At 42.2% G+C, this 25,294-nt stretch overlaps 1 protein-coding gene across 5 annotated transcripts in view; it reads right to left on the bottom strand.

Annotated features, from left to right (window-relative positions):
• The window catches only part of WDFY4 (WDFY family member 4), a 255,678-nt gene that overhangs the window by 171,672 nt on the left and 58,712 nt on the right, over positions 1 to 25,294 (bottom strand). For 4 of the 5 annotated variants that reach the window (XM_061161999.1, XM_061162000.1, XM_061161997.1 and 1 more), the window contains one exon: positions 9,023 to 9,119. In XM_061161999.1, coding sequence (XP_061017982.1) covers positions 9,023 to 9,119 — 97 coding nt within the window. The remainder of the gene's footprint in view (positions 1 to 9,022; positions 9,120 to 25,294) is intronic. The other variant, XM_061161998.1, reaches the window with a different exon arrangement.

Genomic DNA, 25,294 nt, shown 5'->3' with positions numbered 1-25,294 from the left:
TCTTGGTCCAGATTGATACAGCAGTTCCAGAGCCCATTGAGGGCTAGTCCTGATGGAGTCGGTCCCTCCAAGGAGGTGTGGGCTTTGAGTACCTTAGTCCAGAGCGTGTCTTCTGGACATTAATCACACAATCCTGACACAGACTAAAAACCATCAGATGACCAGCGTCTCCTTCCCCCAGACACTTAGAAAGAACTAGGGACTTCTACTGAGTTACTTAAATTTGGATTAGTTGCTTATTCCAATTTGGTTGTAGTGTTCTTTATTTGATAATTTTGGACGAGAGGCGATACACTTTAAGTGACTTCAGCTCTTCAGAGATACCATAGGTAAACAGGACCCACAGATGTGTTTTATTTGACAAGCTGTTGTGCTTTTCATCTTGTTTGCTTAGAATTAGCGCTCTCTTTACATGGGCATAAACTTTTCATTTTGCACAGTCCCCACCACCCTGATACACTCATTTGTGGTGTCGACAAAGCCTTGTAGGAATGGGAGGCTGTGATCTTGGTTTAGGTGTAAGAGGGTCCAAATTCCAATGAATCGGTAGGATCCATGTCTAAAGGCATGGCTTCATGGATGCCCTTATATAAATTTGCAACAAAGACCAAGATGCATGTGGATGCCTGCTCTAAATCTTCTGTTTCTTTTATGAATTACATCCATACGATGGCCAATATTTCCTGGTAACAGGAGCCTGGGATCTTATAAAATATTAGTTTCTTTCCAACTTTACTTCCCAACATCCCCTTTGGTCTACCCCATACTCTACGCCAGTAACATCCTCACCCTTGAATACTTTTTTGAGTAATGCCCAACGTTGAGACTGTCCTTTCTAATCCCATCCCCTTTGATGAGGTCCTAATTATTTTTCAAGAGACAATTCACATGTTCTTTCACTTAATAAAACTTTTCTGACTATCCAAACCAGCACCGTGTCCACACTTGAATCATTATAAACATCACACTATGACAGGCTACCTACGTATCTATGTCCTATTTATCAAGAACTGTGAACTGATGCCTGAGACAATGGCTCTTCATCCTTGTTTCCCTAGCACATCTCTCTGTGTCTCAAACACAAGAGCCACCGAGTAAGCGCAAGCACAAAGGCATAGGGTGTAGCAGGACACAGCAGGTACACCAGACCCAGAGGGCTGACAAGGTGGTCAGAAAAGGTGATGATCCAACTGAGTGTTGAAGGACAATGAGGACAGAGCCAGGTCACCAGGGGAAATGATCTCTCCAGGAAAGGAAACAGTAGGTGCAAAGGCCAAGGGGTGAGAGTGAGTCTGGCCTTTCAAGGAAAACCTGGGGATCACAGACAGTTGCCAGCCAGGCTCGATCACCCTCTGCCCCACATCCCTCCCCAACAGTGAGCCTGTGGTCAGCCCTGAGATGCCACATGAGACCATCATCGGGGAAACCAGCTGATAAACATCCATCTGGGAAGATGCCTGCATAGTCTGAAACCTGAAACGTTTGTGAAGAGTTTCCATCACCTTGGACACACACACCCTCACCCCACAATAATTAGGTCAGTTAAGCAGAGGAGCCCAACAGGGCTCCATGAGACCCAACATCAGCTTTGTGCCAGAACCCTGTGGCTGGTACATCCTCAAGGAGCTCAGGAAAGGAGGAATTGACTTACGCTGAAGATCCCTATAGCTTTGGCCAAAGTAATTACTGACACAACTCTTTCAAGATATACTTTTTAAACAGATTTTTTGTTGTTGCTGTTGTTAATAGATTTCCATACATGATTGTCTGGAGAAGATTCCTCGAACAAGACTGCAGGGTACACAGTCTTTTGTAAAGATGAGGGATCCATTTCCAAGCAACCTGGGGCTCCGGCCCTGGCATGTTGCTTTTGAGCTTCCAAACAAACATTTCACCCTTCCTTCATTGTCTTGGCACAGGGCACTCAAATACCTACCCAGAAGTAGGGACTCATGTTGATTTGATACTAATGGGAAACTTGGGCTAGTTACTTACTTTCCCTAAGCCTCAGGTTCCTTAGCTTTAAAATGAGAATATTGAAAATACCTCCCTCATTGTCTGTTGTGATTTTGGGGAGAGTCAACCAGAGTTCCATCTGTGAAAGTACTTTTTCTTATAGGATGCAAGTGTTTTCAGAATATTGACCCCTTTTATTTGCAGTCTATCAGTAAAAGCCCTGATTAGTTATCAATTGTATTCATCAATTACTTTATCAATTGTATAACAGAAGCTGGAAATATACCTAAAATATATGTAAAATATATTATCTTTCATTTAATATTTCCAAAATGTTATATACTGTGACTTAGTGTCCTAGAAGCACAATGTCACAAAAACCAGAAGAGAAAGAGAGAAGGTATGATAGCACATATTGTGTGCCAGGTAAGGTTCTAAATACTCTCCAACTATACTCCCCACTGAAAAGGTTACATCAGTTTCCTCAAGTGACGTGCCAATGAGTCGCAGAACTGGTACCGCAACTCTGGTCTTACGTCAAAGCCCATGATTTTAACACTGTGTAATGTACTCATTATGAGGAAGGGAACTCAATATCTCATAAGAGGCATACACTGAGGGTCTGTATAAATGTTTTACTTGGCGGGGTAGTTTGGCTTGGCTTCTGTTTAATTTCCCCCTAGCTAGATGTGAGTACCTTTAGGCTGGGCAAGTACCCTTCCCAATGGCCACAGGCCTCACCATTCCCTACTGTTTACATCCACACATTTACTTTACACTTCTGGCCCCAAGACACTGTGTCTGCAACCCCTATGATCTAGGCCATATCTGAGTAGCTGAAACTGATGTGCAGAGAAGGGAGGTGACCCATATAAGTCATATAAATGATGATGGTAAAGGACTAGAAGTAAAGTCACCAGATAATTGGACCAGAGCTCAGCTTATCAACTTCACTTGCACTCCATAATTCTATGTCACTGTTGCTTGCTTTTGAAGCTTTTCATCTCCATGCAAGATTACGTCTATTTGCTTTATTTAAGAGATAACCCTAAGAAGTATCCTGGATTTTGACTAGAATATGACATTTCCTCCCCCCTCCCCGGAATGATAGAAATACTTGAGGGTGGGGTTCAGAATGAAAAAGCATAAGAAATATAGAAATTCAACATAGTTGAAATTTCTAATGTGTTGTAATTTGACAAAACAAGACTCCTACTTTGCCAATTTCCTTGTTGAAGGAAATGACTCTTTTCGGATAGCTTGCCCTTACATAATCCTACCCAGAGCTATTAATGCTGTCAATACTTCAGTTATTTGAAACCTGTATGATTAGTTCAAAGTGTCTGAAATACAGGCTAATTCCAGAAAATGGTGCCCTTTCTAAACTGAGGCGCACATCAGTCGACAGATGAACGCAGCCCAAGCCTGATCTTCTTCCTGTCCTGTCACAGTGAGCAGGAGGCTTCCGTCACAGCAGAAACACCCAGCAACCAAGGGAGGTGCAGACTGGTGACAGACCAGTCTCTCTAGCATCTGATCATGTCCTTGCTTTCCAGTTGCCTCCCACCCATGGCTACCACTTATCTACAGGGAAGGCAACGTGGTACAACGGCAGGAGGTCCCAGGGCCTTCCATCAGGCACATCTACCACCTACCTAGGATGTTAACTCTGTCAATTCACTGCTACAAGCTTCCAGTCCTCATCTGCAAAATGGGAATACTGATATCTACCTTGCTGGGTTATTATGAAGATCAAATGATAAAATGCTTGTGGGGTTTTGGAAACTTACAGCAGGAACTACACGGGTCAGCAAGTGCTTCCCATGGTGCCAAGGATGTTCTGCTCACTGTGCTAAGTGCTCCTGCATTGCTTCAGCCGATCCTCACAATCATGCCATGAGGAAGATGGCATTATTCTCCCCGTACTACAGCAAAGAAAGTTAAGGGTCACAGAGATTAGATAATTCCCCATGGTTCTGTAACTGTTAAGTGGTACAGCTGAGATTTGACCCAAATCTGTTGTCCTCAGAGCCTCATAGAGTGGTTTAGGGAAACGTAGTGGTGATGACGACAACAACAATAATAAAGGATGGTAATCCAATAAAATTCATCTGTCTTAGTATGGTACTCAAGGTCCCTCACGATGTGGCTTCAACCTACCAACATAGTGGTGATAATGACAACAACAGTAATAAAGGATGGTAATCCAATAAAATTCATCTGTCTTAGTATGGTACTCAAGGTCCCTCACGATGTGGCTTCAACCTACCTCTCCTGCCCCACTTACAGCCTGTCTAGCCACATGGTTTATCCTAGTCCAGCTGAACTATTCAGTTCAGTTCAGTTCAGTCACTCAGTCGTGTCCGACTCTTTGCGACCCCATGAATCGCAGCACACCAGGCCTCCCTGTCCATCACCAACTCCCAGAGTTTACTCAAACTCATGCCCATCGAGTCGGTGATGCCATCCAGCCATCTCATCCTCTGTCATCCCCTTCTCCTCCTGCCCCCAATCCCTCCCAGCATCTGGGTCTTTTCCAATGAGTCAGCTCTTCGCATGAGGTGACCAAAGTACTGGAGTTTCAGCTTCAGCATCAGTCCTTCCAATGAACACCCAGGACTGATCTCCTTTACGATGGCTGGATCTCCTTGCAGTCCAAGGGACTCTCAAGAGTCTTCTCCAACACCACAGAAAAGAAGTCCCCAAATGGGCATCTTTATGTGTGCCTCTGTCTGTGTCTGAGTGTCCTGTCTGTCCCTCCTCTATCTGATCTGACATAGACAGGTCTCTTCTTTAAAGTCTGGCTCCAGGGTTGCCATCTCTGTGTGGCTTTCCCTTCCTTCTCTCCCAAGACCCTGTGGGAAAACTTTTATTGCCATTAGAGTGTTGTCTATCTTCTCCATTCCTCTGAGCACCCACCATCAAATTCAGACTATTCATTCTGGTGATGTTTGTCTCTGAATCCCCAGTGGAACCTAGTAAGTGTTGAGTAATTATTCACAGACATTCATGCACAGCATTGGCTGCCCCAACACAGGCTGAGCTCCACCTCTGGAAAACTGTATCTGGCTACCCAGCCTCTGAGTTCCTGTTGTCATGAACACAGCAAATAACCCTCTGCTAAAACCCGAATGGAAGTGCAGTGATTGCTGGGGAGTGGAGAGGCCTCCAATATTAGAGTTCTAGTCCAGAGCTACATCCCTATGGCAAGGCCTACGTGGCTGTTGAGCATCATGAAAGAGTAAAGGCTTTTCTTCTCAATGAGTTATTTCTGCCTGGGGCCAACTCAGCTCCAAGAGAACTGAGCTGGACTCCATTTCTGCCTTATGCTTAGGCATAATAAAATTCCTACAGTCTAATTTTAATACTGGTGATGCTACAAGAGGCAAGAAAAAAAATTAGCTGGATTATCTGTTTCCAAGAGCAACTTGCAGAGCTAGCATTTTGGAGAGGGGGGAAAACAAAAACCCTTTTGGTCTTGAACAGAACACATGCAATGTGGCCACAATTAGAAATAAACCAGACAACCCATATAAGTAGTTAAGCAATTGCTTTCTAAAATGATACCTGTACCTTGGAAAGCTATCAGTTTCTCACCCATAACGTAGGAAGAGCCTCTGAGGAACGTACAGTGGGTAAAACCATAGGGACCCACCAGGCCCATCTAAAGAGACGAGTGGGAACTCACAGTCCATCTTTCTAGTAACACTGCCATCTACTGAAACTTTCTGCTCCTTTCTCTGTCTCCCACATCTGCAATCCCGCAGTTAGTTTCATTTCAGCATTTTCTTGCGTGGGTCTCATTTCACATCTGATTTACTATTCTATTTGTTGCCGTGAGGTTTCCCACCCTCCCTTCCAGAAATTAATTACTGTAATTATCCAACTTTTAATAGCTGCTGATTTGGCATCTGCAGGACATTTTTGAGAAAATGCACCACTACATTTCATTTGCATATTTGAGAGACAGTGCGTGAGAATTAGAATTTTCCTAAATTACTTACTGTGACCTGAATAGAGAAAAAGTATCCTACCAAGTGGAAGTCTCATTTGCATACTTAATTTGGCCAATTACCATCACAGGGTGAGAGAAAGTTCTTCCCCACACACTTATGTGACAACTCAGGGTGTTTATCGGGAACCCAGGCTCATCCACAAAGTCTTCATATACTAGGAGACAGAAGGACAGGCCACTGTCTGCTCTGCATCACTTCATCAGTCATCCTCACGGTGGAGATTTGCAATAACATGTTTATCAGCAATCAGTTTGATTGCTAATCACCCAAACCACAGGCTTGGTTGCTCCCTTTGCAAGTGCATTGCATGGTATGAAATATAGACATCCTCACAGTAAGGCAAATGCCACTGGGAAAGTGTACAATGCCAAGATGCATAACCTCACATCAAGAGCTGCAGAGAGGAGAGGTTTATTCATCAAACACAACTTGACTTTGGGCCTGAAGTGAGTTTTAGATCTCCTCTCACCACCCCCATGATTTTAGGAAGCTGCACAACTTTCTTGAGCTTCAAGCACCTATAAACTGGGGAGAATTTCATGTACTTTAATGACTTGTTATGAATATTGATTAAATAATGCTCCTGGAACAGAGGTAACCCTCCCTGTGTGTTAGTTTCCAACATGCTCCAGGCAGACTCTGTCCTGAAGACTAATGTAAAGAAAGTGAGGTCCTGGGCTTTAGATAACTAAATGACTCAAAGACATTTGGTTTAGGGCTCAGATAATTTTATCCATCAGTTAGATGTCTGAGGCAAGCATGGTGGTTGGTCTTTAAAGATGCCCCCCAACAATTGCTCCTTTAGGACACACAAGCCACCCCTCACATCAGTAGAAGAGACATATGTCCCTTCCTGCCGAGTCCAAGCTGAACCTGTGATTCACTATGGCCAATAGAATGCTACTGAAGCAATGCTGGCCTGTTCCGGGCAGGGGTCTCTGGAAGGCCTGGCAGCTTCTGTGTTTGTGCTTTGGGAACCCTGAGCTGCTGTGTGACCTGCTAGAGAATCAGATGTAGGGATACAGGTAGAGGCCAGATGGAGAGAGCTACATGGAAGAGAAGTCAGGATCCTCCCAACAGCTTAAACGAAGGACAAGGCAAAGCTGGATCTGCATCCCTGTGAACTCCCATTCTCCGATAGAAGCCACAGCTATGCGGGGAAAGACCAGGAGCCCTGGCAGTAGGTAGGACCACATTTAACACCAGGTCCACCAACTCAGAATCGTTAAACAGCATGCATGTTGTCTGAGACTCCGTTTGCCACTGGATGAAGCTAGAACAATTATACTCCCCACTGTGGCGCTAGGGGTAAAGAACCCGCCTGCCAATGCAGGAGAGATGCCGGTTCGATCCCTGGGTCGGGAAGATCTCCTGGAGGAGGGCATGGCAACCCACTCCAGTATTCTTGCTTGGAGAATCCTATAGACAGAGGAGCCTGGGGGGTTACATTCCATGGGGTTGCAGAGTCAGACATGACTGAAGCCATTTAGCAGCATCAGTCAGGGAAAGGGGGTAACACGGGGCCTGCTACATGGTAGCTGCTCAAGTCAAGTCCTTTCCTTTCACCTGCTGCTAATTCAAATGTACGTTTTCCAGGGTTTCCTCAGCTTCCAGTTTCTTTCTTAGAACCTCTAGAGAACATGTTTTACAAATTGCGAGCACTTCCTGAGAATCTGTCTTGTTCTGAGGCTCGACGCTCTTGCTCATACAATCTCAGGCCATCAGTGCTGCTGGGTCAGGAGCTGAGAGATGCCTTGCCTTGCCCATCGTCCCATTCCCTGAATCCTGTTCATCTCGGGGCCTTGAGTCTATCTCGCAATAGGTCTCCTGAATCCTTGCTCTTCACACTTTCCCACAGACACCACCTTAATTGGGCTACCACCACGTATCATCAGACTGTGGACAAGGCTCTCTAACTCCCCCAGGCCACCCTCCAGGCAACAAGAGAGATTATAATAGAAAAACCTGATGGCATACCCCTCCACTCGAGAGAGACTTCGTGTTGCTCGTGGGATAAAACCTGCCCCTCGGCAGGGCTGCACCTTCCTCCGCCCACGCCATCCGGCCCATGTTCAGTTCTCCTGCTCTCACCCCAACTGCCTTCAGTAGGCTCATCCCCACCTGGATAACTGCTACTCACTTTTCAGGGCTCTGCTGAAATGTCACTGAGAGTTGGCTTCCCTGACCTCCGTCCCTTCATCTAGTTCAGTTGCTCAGTCATGTCCGACCCTTTGCGATCCCACAGGCTGCAGCACGCCAGGCTTCCCTGTCCATCACCAACTCCCGGAGCTTACTCAAACCCCTGCCCACTGAATCAGTGATGCCATCCAACCATCTCATCCTCTGTCATCGCCTTCTCCTCCTGCCTTCAATCTTCCCCAGCAACAGGGTCTTTTCAAATGAGTCAGTTCTTTGTATCTTTAATTAGGTCTTCCTCCCCACTTCCATTCCCATTATTCACGCTCAGCATCCCATTTTTCCCCCTTAATATCACTTGTGACAAATTTTAATTGTGTCGTCATTTGTGAGCTTAGTTACTTAGTCTGTCTGCCCCACCACCACCTCCACACCATCAGTCCCCACCACAGATGCAGGCTCCTTGGACAGTGCTCAGTGCTCATGCCCTTAGCCCTGCACATCCTACACAGCATTGAGCCAGGGTAAAAGCCAGTATCCAAGTGATGAATTAATAAATGGGAATTGAAGGACTTCTGGTCCCACCAATGCCCAGTGCTATGTGCATCACTTATATTGGACTTGCCTCATGAAGGTTCATCATTTCATTCAACTTTTGCTTGGTTGTTGTTTTTAGATGGTCACTTCATCAACAGAGCAATTTGTTTTGAGTGGCAATGGAAGGGTGGGTAGCACTCACTCAAAGGTCTCAGAACCACTGATACTCCCCCGCAGGGACACTTCATGAGGGAGGCTCTGCTAATACAGAGGACCGAGGGCAAAGGCCAAAAAAAGGGAAAGGGAGCCTCTGGCCAGAGGAGCCTAAAAGATCAGTCATGTGAAAAAGACAAACCTGTGTGTTCATCAACAAGTACCTGAGGGTGATCTTCGTGGTACAAGCGAGGCAGCAGCCTCACCATGATGCACAGGACCCCGGGGTGCATGATCACAGCATCACTGTCATCTGTCCTGCTGAGAGAGGGAAGCAGGACATCAGACATCATTTCTGGATCTCTCTAAGACAGGCCATTTGCAGCCAACCACTTATTATCTATATGCTAAGCTGTGCTGCGCTTAGCTACTCAGTAGTGTCCAACTCTTCGCAACCCCACAGACTTTAACCCACCAAGCTACTCTGTCCTTGGGGATTCTCCAGACAAGAATACTGCAGTGGGTTTCCATGCCCTCCTCCAGGGGATCTTTGGAATCCAGGGATCAAACCCAGGTCTCCTGCATTGTAGGCTGATTCTTAAACATCTGAGCCACCAGGAAAGCCCAAGAATATTGGAGTGGGTAGCCTATACCTTCTCCAGGGGATCTTCCCGACCCAGGAATCAAACCAGGGTCTCCTGCATTGTAGGTGGATTCTTTCCCAGCGGAGCTACCAGGGAAGCCTATCTATATGACCTTGAACTAATTAATCTGAGCCTAACTCCCCCTAACTGTACAAGAGCTGTGCAACACCATACTTTCTGCATAGAGTCATAGAACAATGCCATTGTGTGCTAAGGCACAGCGCCCAGCACAGAGCTGATGTTCACTGGAAGTTAGTTTCCTGGACCCCTACCCTCTCTCCACATGGATGGGAAATGGAGAAGCTCTCATTCTTTTATTAAACACACACACACAGAGCACTTCTGGCTTCCTTCAAGATGGTGTAAGCACTGTCCCACCCACTGAATGCAACTTAAAACCCACATAGAAAGCATGAGCAGATCTCCAAGGACTGAAAAGTAAACCGCAGCAGAGACAGAAACCAAACCGAAAGCATCATGCAACCAGTGACACATTTCCTGGGGCTTCCCCATTCAGCATCCTCTGGAATGGGCTTATAGGGAGTAAGAACTGTGTAGCAAGTGTGGACAGGACAGACTGAGCTCTAAGAGAAGGCTCTATTTCTGGTCTAAGGCATGGGAAAGGAGGCTTCAGCAGGTCACAGAGCATGGAGGGGAATCCCTGGAATTTTCTTTGTTGGACTTCTCCATCCATTCTTTCTCACCCATCCTTCAAGAAATCTCACAGCAGCAGCAGCAGCAGTCAGACTGGTGTCTGAAATTCTTGGGGAGGGGAACCCTTCTCTCTGACCAGAGGAGTTCTGGTCCCAAGAGTCAGGCACAAATCTCCATTGCTTTTATCTCTCTATTTCCTCTCCTGGCTTGGCCCCAGAGACAGATGCAGTGTGTGGCAGAGCAGATAAACTAAAGCTCTAGCTTTCTAGGCAGAGGAGCAAGGAAGGGACCCCAAGGAGCCAGAAAGTGTTGGGGAAATGATGAAGAAGAAGAGACTTAAGAAAGTGAAATCATTAAGTTGTGTATCAACCTCTGGGTTCAATTATGAGCTGCACATGAGTGGATCTGACCCTAAACCACATTCCAAAGACTTTGAGAACTGAACTCAGGGATAAACTACCACCCAAGACTGGCATGGGACAATTAGAAGGTACATCAACCTGCCCAGTAAAATCTTTGAAAACCAGACTGATACTGGACACATGGTCCAAGAAAGGTGGATAAGAATTTGCAGCTTGAACCTCATCGGGTCAGTTCCCTGCTAAAACAAAATAATCAACATTCTCCAAAATCTGACAATGAGGGCCAGAATTCATAACATTAAAAATGTCCAGGATATAATCTGAAGTTACTCAGCTTAGAACAAAGAAGGGAAATCACAATATCTCACATGGAAAAAGATAACAGATGCCAAGCTGGAGATGACACAGTGGTTGGAATTATCAGAAAACAGCAAAAATCAGTGAAACTATAAATTGAAAAACAATAGAGGAAAAATGAAGTAAAGATCTAGTTATATGAAAAAGTTTAAAAAATTGAAAAACCACCAACTAAGTTAGCAAAGAAGGAAAAAAGACACAAATAACCAATATTAGAAATGAAAGAGAGACTGCCAATACATACCCCTCAGACATTAAAAGGATAAGAAAACATCACAAATAACTCTGTGCACACAAATTTGACAACTTAGATAAAACAGACCAATCCCTTCAAAGCTACAAAGTAACAAAAGTAAGCAAGAAGAAATAAACAGAACAGTTTTACAACTATTACAAAAACTGAATATGTAGTTTAAAACCTTTCCACAAAGAAAACTCCAGGCCCAGATGTTTCCACTGGTGAATTTTACCATACATTTAAAAGATAAATAACACCAATTCTATACAACTTCCTTCAAAATATACAAGAGAACACTTTTAAATGCATTTTATGAGGCCAGTATGACTCTGATATCAAAAGTAGACAAAGCCAGTACAAGAAAAGAAAACTACCTGCCAACATCACTTATAAAAATAGGTGCAAAATTCTCAACAAACTTGCAAAAACAAATATGACTATACATAAAATAAATAAGGCATTGTGACCAATATGCCTTAACCTGCAAGACTGGTTCACTGGTCAAAATGAGCCAATATAATCTATTATATTATTAAATTAAAGAAGAAAAATATGATCATATGCAGAAAAAACATTTAAAAAATTCAACATCTGTTCATGATTTTTAAAAAAACTCTCGGTAAAATAGGCATAGAAGGAATCATCCATAACTTGACAATGTACATCTACCAAAGAAACTTAGCTAATAGAATAGGTGATGACAAAAGACTGAAGACCTTCTCTTCAAGTTTAAAGACAAGGCAAGGGTGTCCTCTCTCACCATTCCTATGCAACATCATGCTGAAACAACAGACTGGAAAGGAAGATATAAAACTGTCACTATTCACAGATGGTATGATTGTCATATAGAAAAACATCCCAAGCAATCTATTTAAAAAAAAATAAAAGCTCCTAGAAAAAATAAATGAATTAGCATGGATGCACAGTGACATACAGAAATTGATCACATTCCTATACACTAGAAGTAAACAATTGGGATATAAAACATTTAAAATATCATTTAAAACCATACTCCCAAAACATAAGAATAAACCTAATTTTAAAAATGTGCTTGCTCTGTATGCTGAATACTATAGACCTTGATTTTTTTTTAAAAAATCATAGATTTATATAAATGGAAAAACAGTCTATGTTTATGGATTGGAATACTCAATGTAGTTAAGGTCTTAACCCTCTCCAAATTCATCTATAGATGCTTTTTAATACAATTCCAATCAGAATCCCAGCAGGAATTTTGTAGGCATAGGCAAACCGATCATTAAATTTCAATCTGTGAAAGACACTTTAAAAATGAAATGAGAAGTTATAGACTGGGAGAAAATATTTTCATCCACACAGTGGAATACTACTCAGTAATAAAAATGTAAGAACTACTGATACAACAAACTGGATCCATCTCAAAGGCCTTGTGCTGAGTTTATAAAGCTAGCTTCAAAAGACTACACACTTGTGCTTGCGTTTATATGTTATTCTGAAAAAGACGAAACTAAAGGAATAGATCAGTGGTTGCATGGGGTTAGGGGTTGGGAAAGGGTTTCATTATGAAGGGACAACATTGGGAACTATTTGAAGGGGTGGGACTGTTCGTTCTGTATCCTGAATGTGGTGGCGGTCACGTGACACTACACGTGACTTAAGACCCATAGAACTCTACACCAAGAAAAAGGCTTTAATGCATGTTAATCGGGAAAAATAGCAATAAGAAGAAAAACAAAGGGAAAAAAATCACAAGACTAATCCTGAATCACAAACACTTGATTTTCAAACATCTTGCCTCTAGCATTGCTTTTACAACCTACAATGATATTGCTCTTGGCACCACCAGCCCTGAAAAATGTCTAAGGTGCCAGGAGTGCTTCTAACACTCGGTGTTAACTTATCCAGTTCAGTATTGAACAAATATTTGTTGACCTACGTATCTTCCTGGCATGCTGGATACACCTATAAGCTAAACAAAGTAAAACCCATACCCGATAAGTGAGAAGAAGGGTATAGACAATAAAGATAAACATAATAAATAGGTAAATTACAGATAATAAAAATTACTATTGTTATATAAGTTATACTATACTATAAATAGCATTGTAAAACATAAATACATGTCATATATTATATAGTATATTTAATAATGTAATAGAATAATAAAGAAATTACATATTATGAAGAAAGATGATAAATGTTATGTAAAAAACAGAAAAGAGAAAGAATTTAGAACATTGGGTGTAAGAGGGAAAAAATTGACAATTTTAACTTGGGTGGTAGAATTGGCTTCTTTGAAAAGGTAACATTTGGATGGATTTGACAAAGGGGATGCAGATATCCAGAGGAAAAGCATTTTAAGCAAAGAGTATAGCCAGTGCAAAAGCCCGCAAAGTGGGGGTATGTCTGACCTGCTCGAGGAGCAGCCAAGCCCGCATTATTCCTCTGATACTAAAGCCACACAAAGAAAAGAAAATTACAGACCAATATCCCTCATTAATATATGTGCAAAAAACCCTCAACAAAAAACTAGCAAAACAAATCCAACAGCCTATGATTATATAACATGATTTAGTGGGATTAATCCCAGGAAAGCAAGAGTGGTTCAACATTAAAAAAACAATCAGTGCAGTACACCACATTAATAAACAAGGGGAAAAAGTGATCATCTCAAATGATATAGAAAAAACATTTGACTATATTCAATACTGTTTCATGATTTAAAAAAACACTTGACCCAATGTCCTGTCCACCTTCTCCAGACCCACACTGTGGGTTGGCTGGCCCAGAAGCGCGTCATCCATCCCAGAGAAGGTCAGCATGATTAATCACCGTGGCAGCTGCCGTCTATTGAGCTCTACTGTGGTGTGTGGTGTTGTGTGTTTGTGTGTGTGTCATGCATGCTGTGAGGGGTGTGGTGGGTGTGTTTCATGGGTACTATATATTCTGTATTTTGGAAGTCACAGTATATATTTGGTATTTATATAATATATATCTTCTATTTTGTAAAAAATGTTACTGCATCATAGTTGTTATATAGATTAACTAATGCTTCTGAGGGCTTCCCTGGTGGTTCAGATGGTAAAGAATCTGTCAGCAATGGGGGAGATCCAGATTCAATCCCTGGGTTGAGAAAATCCCCTGGAGAAGGAAATGGCAACCCCCCTCCAGTATTCTTGCCTGGAGAATTGCCGGGACAGAGAAACCTGGTGAGCTACAGTTCATGGGGTCACAAAGCGTCAGACACGACTTAGCGACTAATACACACACACCCACAATGCTTCTGAAGAGCAAGGCACAGCCTCTGGACACAAATGCTCAGTCAACAGCGGCGTGATCACTGTGACTAAAAACAGCATGGTCTCCAGGGCTCAGCTCACAACAGCCCTCCATGTGGATACTCTTACTATCCCCACATTCAAATTGAGAAATCGAAGCACAGTGGGATGAAGTAAACGTCTCAAGGAACACGGCCACTGAGATGTAGAATACAAAGGCCTGAGTCCAAGGCCCACAGCTTTTGTCTTCCTCCTGGAGACCAGGGCCCACTGCATAGACAGAGCTGAGCCAAGTGGCTTGCCCAGGGGGATGCCAAGTGTCGGTTGGGGGCACAGATGGGCACCCTGTCCCCCATGTCCAGCACACTGCCCTGTCCTTTACCCCACAGACTCTCTCAGAAGAGGCTGGGGTTTCACTTCCTCTTTTCTAACCATTAGGGAAGGTCAAGAATGACATATTTATTTTAACGAGAAAAAATTGTTCTATTTATGAAATCTGACTCTCATACATTTAAAAATTACTCATTGTAAAATCAGGATGACATTTGACAGAGGAGTTATCCATAAAGAATCAGGCCTGATGCCATCTACAAGTTAATGCCCAAACTTTAAATCGCAGGCTATTGAGTCAGAACATTTAGCAAATCATCACTATTATTGTGGGAGTATCCAGAAAAAGCAGGACAAATACACACATACCCACATACCCTGCCCCCCGCCACACACACAGAGGCTTTGAAGGTAGACATCATCACCATGGTATTGTGAAAAGCTCCCTTTGTTTCTCTTGCTTCAGTAAAACATCCATACCTCTACAAAGCTTCCTGTGCTCATCCCACCAGGATGCTGGAGAGATCCACACATCTTTATATCCGAAGGTGAGTGAACTGGGACACATGGAGGAGGCAGTGTTAGTCACTCAGCTGTGCCAACTCTGTGACTCCATGGACCATAGCCCACCAGGCTCCTCTGTCCATGGGATTCTTCAGGCAAGAACATTCCAGGGGGAGGAGGCAGAACCAGGGACAAAGGCAGTGCTGGGATCCTGGCCCCCCCACCACAGCCACAGCAGCTGAGCCCATAGCTTGGGTGAAACTGGAAGCATCAACAGAGGTGGCACATAGGACACAGACCCCCACAGCCACAGGGAGCTGGGCAGCGACGGTGGTGGGACCCAGGACGCTGGTCCCTCCAGCCAAAGCTGCACCCGCAGCTCCAGGCTCCCCTCCTCCCAGCAGCAGCACTTAGGAGTGCAGCAACCCTGAAGCGGTGAAGACACCAGTGACCCTGGTTCCTCCCCTTCCCCACGCGGCAGCAGTGCCCATGACCCAGGCGACCCCAGACATGGCAGAAGTACCAGTGATGGCAGCAACCCTGGCAGCACCCAGGCACCAGCCATCCCAGAGGAAGAGCGATGAGGTGAGTCCACAGGGGCACCCCTGGCAGAGGGGCTGCAGGGTGCCAAGTGCTGGTTTTAAATACAGCCAGAGGCCACCAAGAGAAACCAAAAACTTGGGCTACAGCACCACCTACTGAAAAACAAAAGAAAGGCCTTCTAATTGGGAACTTGAATTGTTAGACTCAAAGTAAACAAAACTTCACCTAAATATCAAAGACATTTCCTCCTTCAAATGCACTGGCAGAGGAACAACTCATCAAGCACCACGAAAAACCAGGATAACACAGTATCACAGGAAGAAAATAACAACTCTCTAGAAACTAAACTTAAAGCCTCAGAAGATTGTGCTCTAACTGACAGAATTCAAAATAGCTGTCATGGAGAAAACTCAATTAACTACAAGAATACTCAGGAAGGCAACTCAATGAGTAAAGAGTAAAATTAATAAACAGAAGGAATACTTTACCAAAGAGATTGAAACTCTTAAAAACAACCAATGGAAATTCTGGAGCTGAATAACTCAATAAATGAGATGAAGAATGGATTAGAAAGCACTAGAAACAAAGCAGACCATATGGAAGAGAGAATTAGAAAGCTCAAAGTTAGAAATCTACAAATGATTTGGTTAAAAAAGTAAGAAAATAAGATTTTCAATGAAGAGACTCTATAAGAATTATCCAATTTGATTAGAAAAGGCAACTTAGACATAATGGGTATTCCTGAAGGAGAAGAGAGTTTACTTAAAGAAACAACAGCTGAGAACTTTCCAAATCTGGGAAGAAACTGGATATATAAGTCCATAAAACTATTAGAACTCCCAATTATTTCCCAATACAAAAAGATCTTCTTCAAGACACATGACATTAAAACTGTCAAAAGTCAGTGATAAAAAAAAGAATTTTAAAGATGATCGGGAGGGAAAAACAGACAGTAACCTACAAGTTACCCCCTTTAGGTTATTATATTTCTCAGCAGAAATGCTCTAGGCCAGGAGAGAGTGGAATAATATACTCAATATACAGAAAGATTAAATGTGTCAACCAAGAATACTCTACCCAGAAAAGTTATCCTTCAGATATGAAGAAGAAATAAAGTCTTTCCTAGACAAATAAAAGTAGAGGGAGTTCATCACTACTAAACCTGCCTGATAAGAAATGTTGAAGGGAGTTCTTCTACCTGAAAGAAAGGAGCAAAAGTCCCCAGAACTTTGAGTAGGTGATAGACAGAATCAGAAAGCTGCAACTCAGCTGTATCAGAATAAGTTGTTAAGCAATTAGCACATACAGGTCAAAGGGGGATAAAAGCATTTAAAAAAAAATATCTACTCCAATTTGGTAATAAACTCACAACACAAAAGGGAATAATTTGTGGTGACAAAACTAAAAGGGAAGAATAAAAAGATAAAATCTGTATAAGCGAATGAAGATGACAACTTTTCAGTAGAAAAAGAACTATGCAACCTATGAAGTGGGTTTCCCAAGTGGCACAGTGGTAAAGAATTTGCCTGCCAGTGCAGGAGATACAAGAAACACAGGTTCAACCCCTGGGTTGGGAAGATCCCCTGAAGTAGGAAAATGGCAACCCACTCCAGTATTCCTGCCTGGAAAATTCCATGGACAGGGGAGCCTGGAGGGCTACCGTCCATGGGATCACAGAGTCGGACACAACTGAGCAAGTGAGCACACACACAGCACAGCAACCTATGGAACAGTTTATACAAACCACACGGTGACCATAAAACTGAAACCCAGAGCAGAGACGTGAAACACAAACAACAGAAAATTTAGAAAAATGCCATATACAACCACCAAACTGAAATGACAGAAAAGCAAGGGAAAAGAAACTCTGAAGATACAGAGCAACCAGAAAACAAAAGGTAGAATGGCAATATTGAGACTTCGTATATCAATAATCACCCTAAATGTAAATGTGTTGAATTCACCAACTGAAAGACAGAGTGGCTGGGTGGATTAATATTTATATATATGGTACATATACACCATGGAATATTACTCAGCCATTAAAAAGAATTCATTTGAATCAGTTCTAATGAGATGGATGAAACTGGAGCCCATTATACAGAGTGAAGTAAGCCAGAAAGACAAAGAACATTACAGCATACTAACACATATATATGGAATTTAGAAAGATGGTAATGATAACCCTATATGCAAAATAGAAAAAGAGACACAGATGTACAGAACAGACTTTTGGACTCTGTGGGAGAAGGTGAGGGTGGGATGTTTCGAGAGAACAGCATGTATATTATCTATAGTGAAACAGATCACCAGCCCAGGTGGGATGCATGAACAAGTGCTCGGGCCTGGTGCACTGGGAAGACCCAGAGGAATCGGGTGGAGAGGGAGGTGGGAGGGGGGATCGGGATGGGGAATACGTGTAAATCTATGGCTGATTCATGTCAATGTATGACAAAACCCACTGCAATGTTGTGAAGTAATTAGCCTCCAACTAATAAAAATAAATGAAAAAAACAAAAAACAAAAAAACAAGACCCAACTATATGCTTGTCTCCAGGAGACTCATCTCAGCTCTAAAGACAAATATAGGTTCAAAGTGAAGATATGGAAAATTATACTCTAGGCAAATGGCAGCAAAACAAACAAAAAAACAGGTGTAGCCATACTCATAGCCAACAAAATAGACTTCAAGCCAAAAAAGATAACAAGAGAAAAAATGAGGATAATCCCTCAAGTAGACATAGCATGTGTTAATATACATGGGCCTAATCGTCGGACACGACTGAAGCGACTTAGCAGCAGCAGCAACATAGGAATACCAACATATATGAATTAATTTTAACTAACCTAAAGGGAGAAATTGACAACAACATAAGAAGAGTAGGGGACTTTAATACCCCCACTCACATCAACAGTTAGATTATTTGGACAGAAATTCAGTAAGGAAACACAGGACTTAAGTGAAACATTAGACTAGAGAGACTTAAATAAATACAGAACATTCCATCCAAAATCAGCAGAATACACATTTTTTTCAGGTGCACATAGAAATTCTCCAGGATAGACTGTATGTTGGGACACAAGTCCTAATAAATTTAAGAATGAAATCATATCAAGCATATTTCCAACCACCTGTATGAAACTATAAGTTGATTACAAGTGAAAGGATGGAAAAATCACAATATGGGGAGACTAAACAACATGGTACTGAACAACTATTGGGTCAATGAAGAAATCAAAAGAGAAATAAAGAAATACCTGAAGACAAATTCAAACGAAAATATGCCATACCAAAATCTATGTGATGCAGCAAAAACAGTTCTAAAAGGGAAGTTTATAGCAACACAGGCTTACCCCAAGAAATAAGAAAAATCTCAAAAAAACAGTCTAAGCTTACACCTAAAGAAGTAGAAAAGAAGAAGAAACAAAGCCCTAAGTCAGTAGAAGGAAGGAAATAAAAAACAAAACAAAAAAAAAACTGGTGGAAATAAATTAGAGACTAAAAAGACAATAGAATGAAACTAAAACCTGGTTCTTTGAAAAGACAAGCAAAATTGACAAATTTTTAGCTAGACTCACCAAGATAAAAAGAGAGAAGGCTCACATAAAATCAGAAACAAGGAGGAGGAGCCAAGATGGCGGAGGAGTAGGACGTGGAGACCACTTTCTCTCCTACAAATTCATCAAAGGAATAACTGAACGCAGAGCAAACTTCGCAAAACAACTTCTGATCGCTAGCTGAGGTCATCAGGCGCCCAGAAAAGCAGCCCATTGTCTTCGAAAGGAGGTAGGACAAAATATAAAAGATAAAAAGTGAAACAAAAGAGCTAAGGACGGAGATCCGTCCCGGGAGCTCTTAGGCGGCATTGCTTGGGGTAGGGTCCGGGCCTGAGTGCCCTGAGGACAATCGGAGGGAGCTTCTGTGAGTTGCCAACTTGAACTGTGGGAGACCAAAGGAGAGAGAGTAAATTAGCCGGCCCGAACACACTGCCGGCCGTTCGCAGAACAAAGAGACCGAGAGGGTCCAGAGAGGAGCTCGCAGGCTGCGGACCGGCCCAGCCCCGCTGGAGGCAGGAGGCAGGGGGGAGGGGAAGGTCGCAGCGAGACACAGGGCGCAGGCACCCGACCGGCGCGGGCGGGGACTGGGGCTGGGGACGCGGAGGGCAGAAGGCGCGCGCACCCGACTGGCGCCAGCGGAAACTGAGACTGGGTCCGCGGAAGGGAGGGGGCGCGCCACACCTGGGGAGAGTGCGCCCACCAAGCCCCTGGCTGCCTGGACCGCTCTGACGGGGAAGGCACTGAGAGCAGGCGCAGCTTTCCCCTCCGCGCTTTTGTGGAACACCCGAGGGCTGGAACCTCGCGCAGCGCGGGGCGCGCTCCATATAGAACAGCCGGGAGCCTGAGCAGCGCAGAGGAGAGAGCAGCGTCAGCCCCTCCTGGCAGCCCCAGCCCATCCCCGCGGCGCAAGCCCCGCGGCGCAAGCCCCTCCCCGCAGAGCGACGGAACTAGCTACCTGAATAAGAGTCCACCTCCGCCCGCCTGTGTCAGGGCGGAAATGAGGCTCTGAAGAGACCGGCAAACAGAAGCCAAATAAACAAAGGGAACCGCCTCAGAAGGGACTGGTGCAACAGATTAAAATCCCTCTAGGAAACATTGTCTACACCAGGGGAGCCTGTAGATATCGAGAAGCGTAAGCTGGAACAAGGAGCTATCTGAAACTGAGCCGAACCCACACTGACCGCAACAGCTCCAGAGAAACTCCTAGATATAATTTTACTTTTTTCTCTTTTTTTTATTTTTTTTTATTTTTTTTTCTGTTTTTCTTTTTTTCTTTTTTATTTTTTCTCTTTTATTTTCCTTTAAAATCCCCTATTACTCCCCCATTACTCCTTAACTTTCATTTCCATAGACTTTTACGATTTTTTAATTAGGGGGAAAAAAAAATTTTTTTTTCCTTTTTTTTTTTTTTCTTTTTTTTCTTTTTTTTTTTCTTTTTCTTTCTTTTTTTTCTTTCCTTTCTCTCTATTTTCTATTTTTCTTTTTATCTTATTTCTTTTAAAGTCCTCTAGTACTCCTCTACTACTCCTTAATTTTCATTTTCAATATACTATAACCTTACAAAAAAAAAAAAAAGAAGAGAAGCCCTATTTTTAAACCGAAGATTATTCTCTCCCAATCTTGACTCTCTGTTTTCTACCTCAGAACACCTCTATTTCCTCCTTTCCCCTTCTCTTCCCAATCCAATTCTGTGAATCTTTGTAGGTGACTGGGCTACGGAGAACACTCTGGGAACAGACAGCTGTGTAGATCTGTCTCTCTCCTCTTGAGTCCCCCCTTTTCTCCTCCTGTTCATCTCTATCTCCCTCCTCCCTCTCCTCTTCTTCATGTGACTCTGTGAACCTCTCTGGGTGTCCCTAACGGGGGAGAATCTTTTAGCCATTAACCTAGAAGTTTTCTTATCAGGGCTGCATAGTTGGAGAAGTCCTGAGACTACAGGAAGAATAAAACTGAAATCCAGAGGCAGGAGACTTAAGCCCAAAACCTGAGAACACCAGAAAACTCCTGACTACAAGGAACTTTAAGTAATAAGTGACTGTCCAAAAGCCTCCATACCTACACTGAAACCAACCACCACACAAGAGCCAATAAGTTTCAGAGCAAGACATACCACGCAAATTCTCCAGCAACGCAGGAACATAGCCCTGAACATCAACATACAGGCTGCCCAAGGTCACACCTAACACATAGACCCATCTCAAAACTCATTACTGGGCACTCCATTGCTCTCCAAAGAGTAGAAATCAAGTTCCACGCACCAGAACACTGATGCAAGCTTCCCTAACCAGGAAACTTTGACAAGCCAATCGTCTAACCCCACCCACTGGGTTAATCCTCCACAACAAAAAGGAACCACAGACCTCCAGAATACAGAAAGCCCACTCCAGATACAGCAATCTAAACAAGATGAAAAGGCAAAGAAATACCCAACAGGTAAAGGAACATGAAAAATGCCCACCAAGTCAAACAGAAGAGGAGGAGATAGGGAATCTACCTGAAAAAGAATTTAGAATAATGATAATAAAAATGATCCAAAATCTTGAAAACAAAATGGAGTTACAGATAAATAGCCTGGAAACAAAGATTGAAAAGATTCAAGAACTGTTTAATAAAGACCTAGAAGAAATAAAAAAGAGTCAATTACAAATGAATAATGCAATGAATGAGATCAAAAACACTTTGGAGGGAACCAAGAGTAGAATAACAGAGGCAGAAGATAGGATAAGTGAGGTTGAAGATAAAATGGTGGAAATAAATGAAGCAGAGAGGAAAAAAGAAAAAAGGATCAAAAGAAATGAGGACAACCTCAGGGACCTCTGGGACACTGTGAAACGCCCCAACATTCGAATCACAGGAGTTCCAGAAGAAGAAGACAAAAAGAAGGGCCATGAGAAAATACTCGAGGAGATAATAGCTGAAAACTTCCCTAAAATGGGGAAGGAAATAGCCACCCAAATCCAAGAAACCCAGAGAGTCCCAAACAGGATAAACCCAAGGCGAAACACCCCAAGACACATATTAATCAAATTAACAAAGATCAAACACAAAGAACAAATATTAAAAGCAGCAAGGGAAAAACAACAAATAACACACAAAGGGATTCCCATAAGGATAACAGCTGATCTATCAATAGAAACCCTCCAGGCCAGAAGGGAATGGCAGGACGTACTGAAAGTAATGAAAGAGAATAACCTACAACCTAGGTTACTGTATCCAGCAAGGATCTCATTCAGATATGAAGGAGAATTCAAAAGCTTTACAGATAAGCAAAAGCTGAGAGAATTCAGCACCACCAAACCAGCTCTTCAACAAATGCTAAAGGATCTTCTCTAGACAGGAAATGCAGAAAGGTTTTATAAATGTGAACCCAAAACAACAAAGTAAATGGCAACGGGACCACACCTATCAATAATTACCCTAAATGTAAATGGGTTGAATGCCCCAACCAAAAGACAAAGATTGGCTGAATGGATACAAAAACAAGACCCCTATATATGCTGTCTACAAGAGACCCACCTCAAAACAAGAGACACATACAGACTAAAAGTGAAGGGCTGGAAAAAAATATTTCATGCAAACGGAGACCAAAAGAAAGCAGGAGTCGCAATACTCATATCAGATAAAATAGACTTTCAAATAAAGGAAGTGAAAAGAGACAAAGAAGGACACTACATAATGATCAAAGGATCAATCAAAAAAGAAGATATAACAATTATAAATATATATGCACCCAACATAGGAGCACCGCAATATGTACGGCAAACGCTAACAAGTATGAAAGAGGAAATTAATAGTAACACAATAATAGTGGGAGACTTTAATACCCCACTCACAACTATGGATAGATCAACTAAACAGAAAATTAACAAGGAAACACAAACCTTAAATGACACAATGGACCAGCTAGACCTAATTGATATCTATAGGACATTTCACCCCAAAACAATCAACTTCACCTTTTTCTCAAGTGCACACGGAACATTCTCCAGAATAGATCACATCCTGGGCCATAAATCTGGTCTTGGAAAATTCAAAAAAATTGAAATCATTCCAGTCATCTTTTCTGACCACAGTGCAGTAAGATTAGACCTCAATTACAGGGAAAAAATTGTTAAAACTTCAAACATATGGAGGCTAAATAACACGCTTCTGAATAACCAACAAATCATAGAAGAAATCAAAAAAGAAATCAAAATATGTATAGAAATGAATGAAAATGAAAACACAACAACCCAAAACCTATGGGACACTGTAAAAGCAGTGCTAAGGGGAAGGTTCATAGCATTACAGGCTTACATCAAGAAACAGGAAAAAAACCAATTAAATAACCTAACTCTACACCTAAAGCAATTAGAGAAGGAAGAAATGAAGAACCCCAGAGTTAGCAGAAGGAAAGAAATCTTAAAAATCAGGGCAGAAATAAATGCAAAAGAAACTAAAGAGACCATAGCAAAAATCAACAAAGCTAAAAGCTGGTTTTTTGAAAAAATAAACAAAATTGACAAACCATTAGCAAGACTCATTAAGAAACAAAGAGAGAAAAACCAAATTAACAAAATTAGAAATGAAAATGGAGAGATCACAACAGACAACACTGAAATACAAAGGATCATAAGAGACTACTACCAGCAGCTCTATGCCAATAAAATGGACAACTTGGATGAAATGGACAAATTCTTAGAAAAGTATAACTTTCCAAAACTGAACCAGGAAGAAATAGAAGATCTTAACAGACCCATCACAAGCAAGGAAATCGAAACTGTCATCAAAAATCTTCCAGCAAACAAAAGCCCAGGACCAGATGGCTTCACAGCTGAATTCTACCAAAAATTTAGAGAAGAGCTAACACCTATCTTACTCAAACTCTTCCAGAAAATTGCAGAAGAAGGTAAGCTTCCAAACTCATTCTATGAGGCCACCATCACCCTAATTCCAAAACCAGACAAAGATGCCACAAAAAAAGAAAACTACAGGCCAATATCACTGATGAACATAGATGCAAAAATCCTTAACAAAATTCTAGCAAACAGACTCTAACAACATATTAAAAAAATCATACACCATGACCAAGTGGGCTTTATCCCAGGAATGCAAGGATTCTTTAATATCCGCAAATCAATCAATGTAATACACCACATTAACAAATTGAAAGATAAAAACCATATGATTATCTCAATAGATGCAGAGAAAGCCTTTGACAAAATTCAACACTCATTTATGATTAAAACTCTCCAAAAAGCAGGAATAGAAGGAACATACCTCAACATAATAAAAGCTATATATGACAAACCCACAGCAAGCATCACCCTCAATGGTGAAAAATTGAAGGCACTTCCCCTGAAATCAGGAACAAGACAAGGGTGCCCACTCTCACCACTACTATTCAACATAGTGTTGGAAGTGCTGGCCACAGCAATCAGAGCAGAAAAAGAAGTAAAAGGAATCCAGATAGGAAAAGAAGAAGTAAAACTCTCACTGTTTGCAGATGACATGATCCTCTACATAGAAAACCCTAAAGATTCTACCAGAAAATTACTAGAGCTAATCAATGAATATAGTAAAGTTGCAGGATATAAAATTAACACACAGAAATCCCTTGCATTCCTATATACTAACAATGAAAAAACAGACAGAGAAATTAAGGAAACAATACCATTCACCATTGCAACAAAAAGAATAAAATACTTAGGAGTATATCTACCTAAAGAAACAAAGGACCTATACATAGAAAACTATAAAACACTGATGAAAGAAATCAAAGAGGACACAAACAGATGGAGAAACATACCGTGTTCATGGATTGGAAGAATTAATATTGTCAAAATGGCTATTCTACCCAAAGCAGTCTATAGATTCAATGCAATCCCTATCAAGCTACCAACGGTATTTTTCACAGAACTAGACCAAAGAATTTCACAATTTGTATGGAAATACAAAAAACCTCGAATAGCCAAAGTAATCTTGAGAAAGAAGAATGGAACTGGAGGAATCAACCTGCCTGACTTCAGACTCTACTACAAAGCCACAGTCATCAAGACAGTATGGTACT

The sequence above is a fragment of the Dama dama genome, chromosome 15 (assembly GCF_033118175.1).
Source record: "Dama dama isolate Ldn47 chromosome 15, ASM3311817v1, whole genome shotgun sequence".
Taxonomy (NCBI): domain Eukaryota; kingdom Metazoa; phylum Chordata; class Mammalia; order Artiodactyla; family Cervidae; genus Dama; species Dama dama.
Note: the sequence above shows the minus strand (reverse complement) of the source record. Positions and strands in the feature narration are given on the sequence as shown.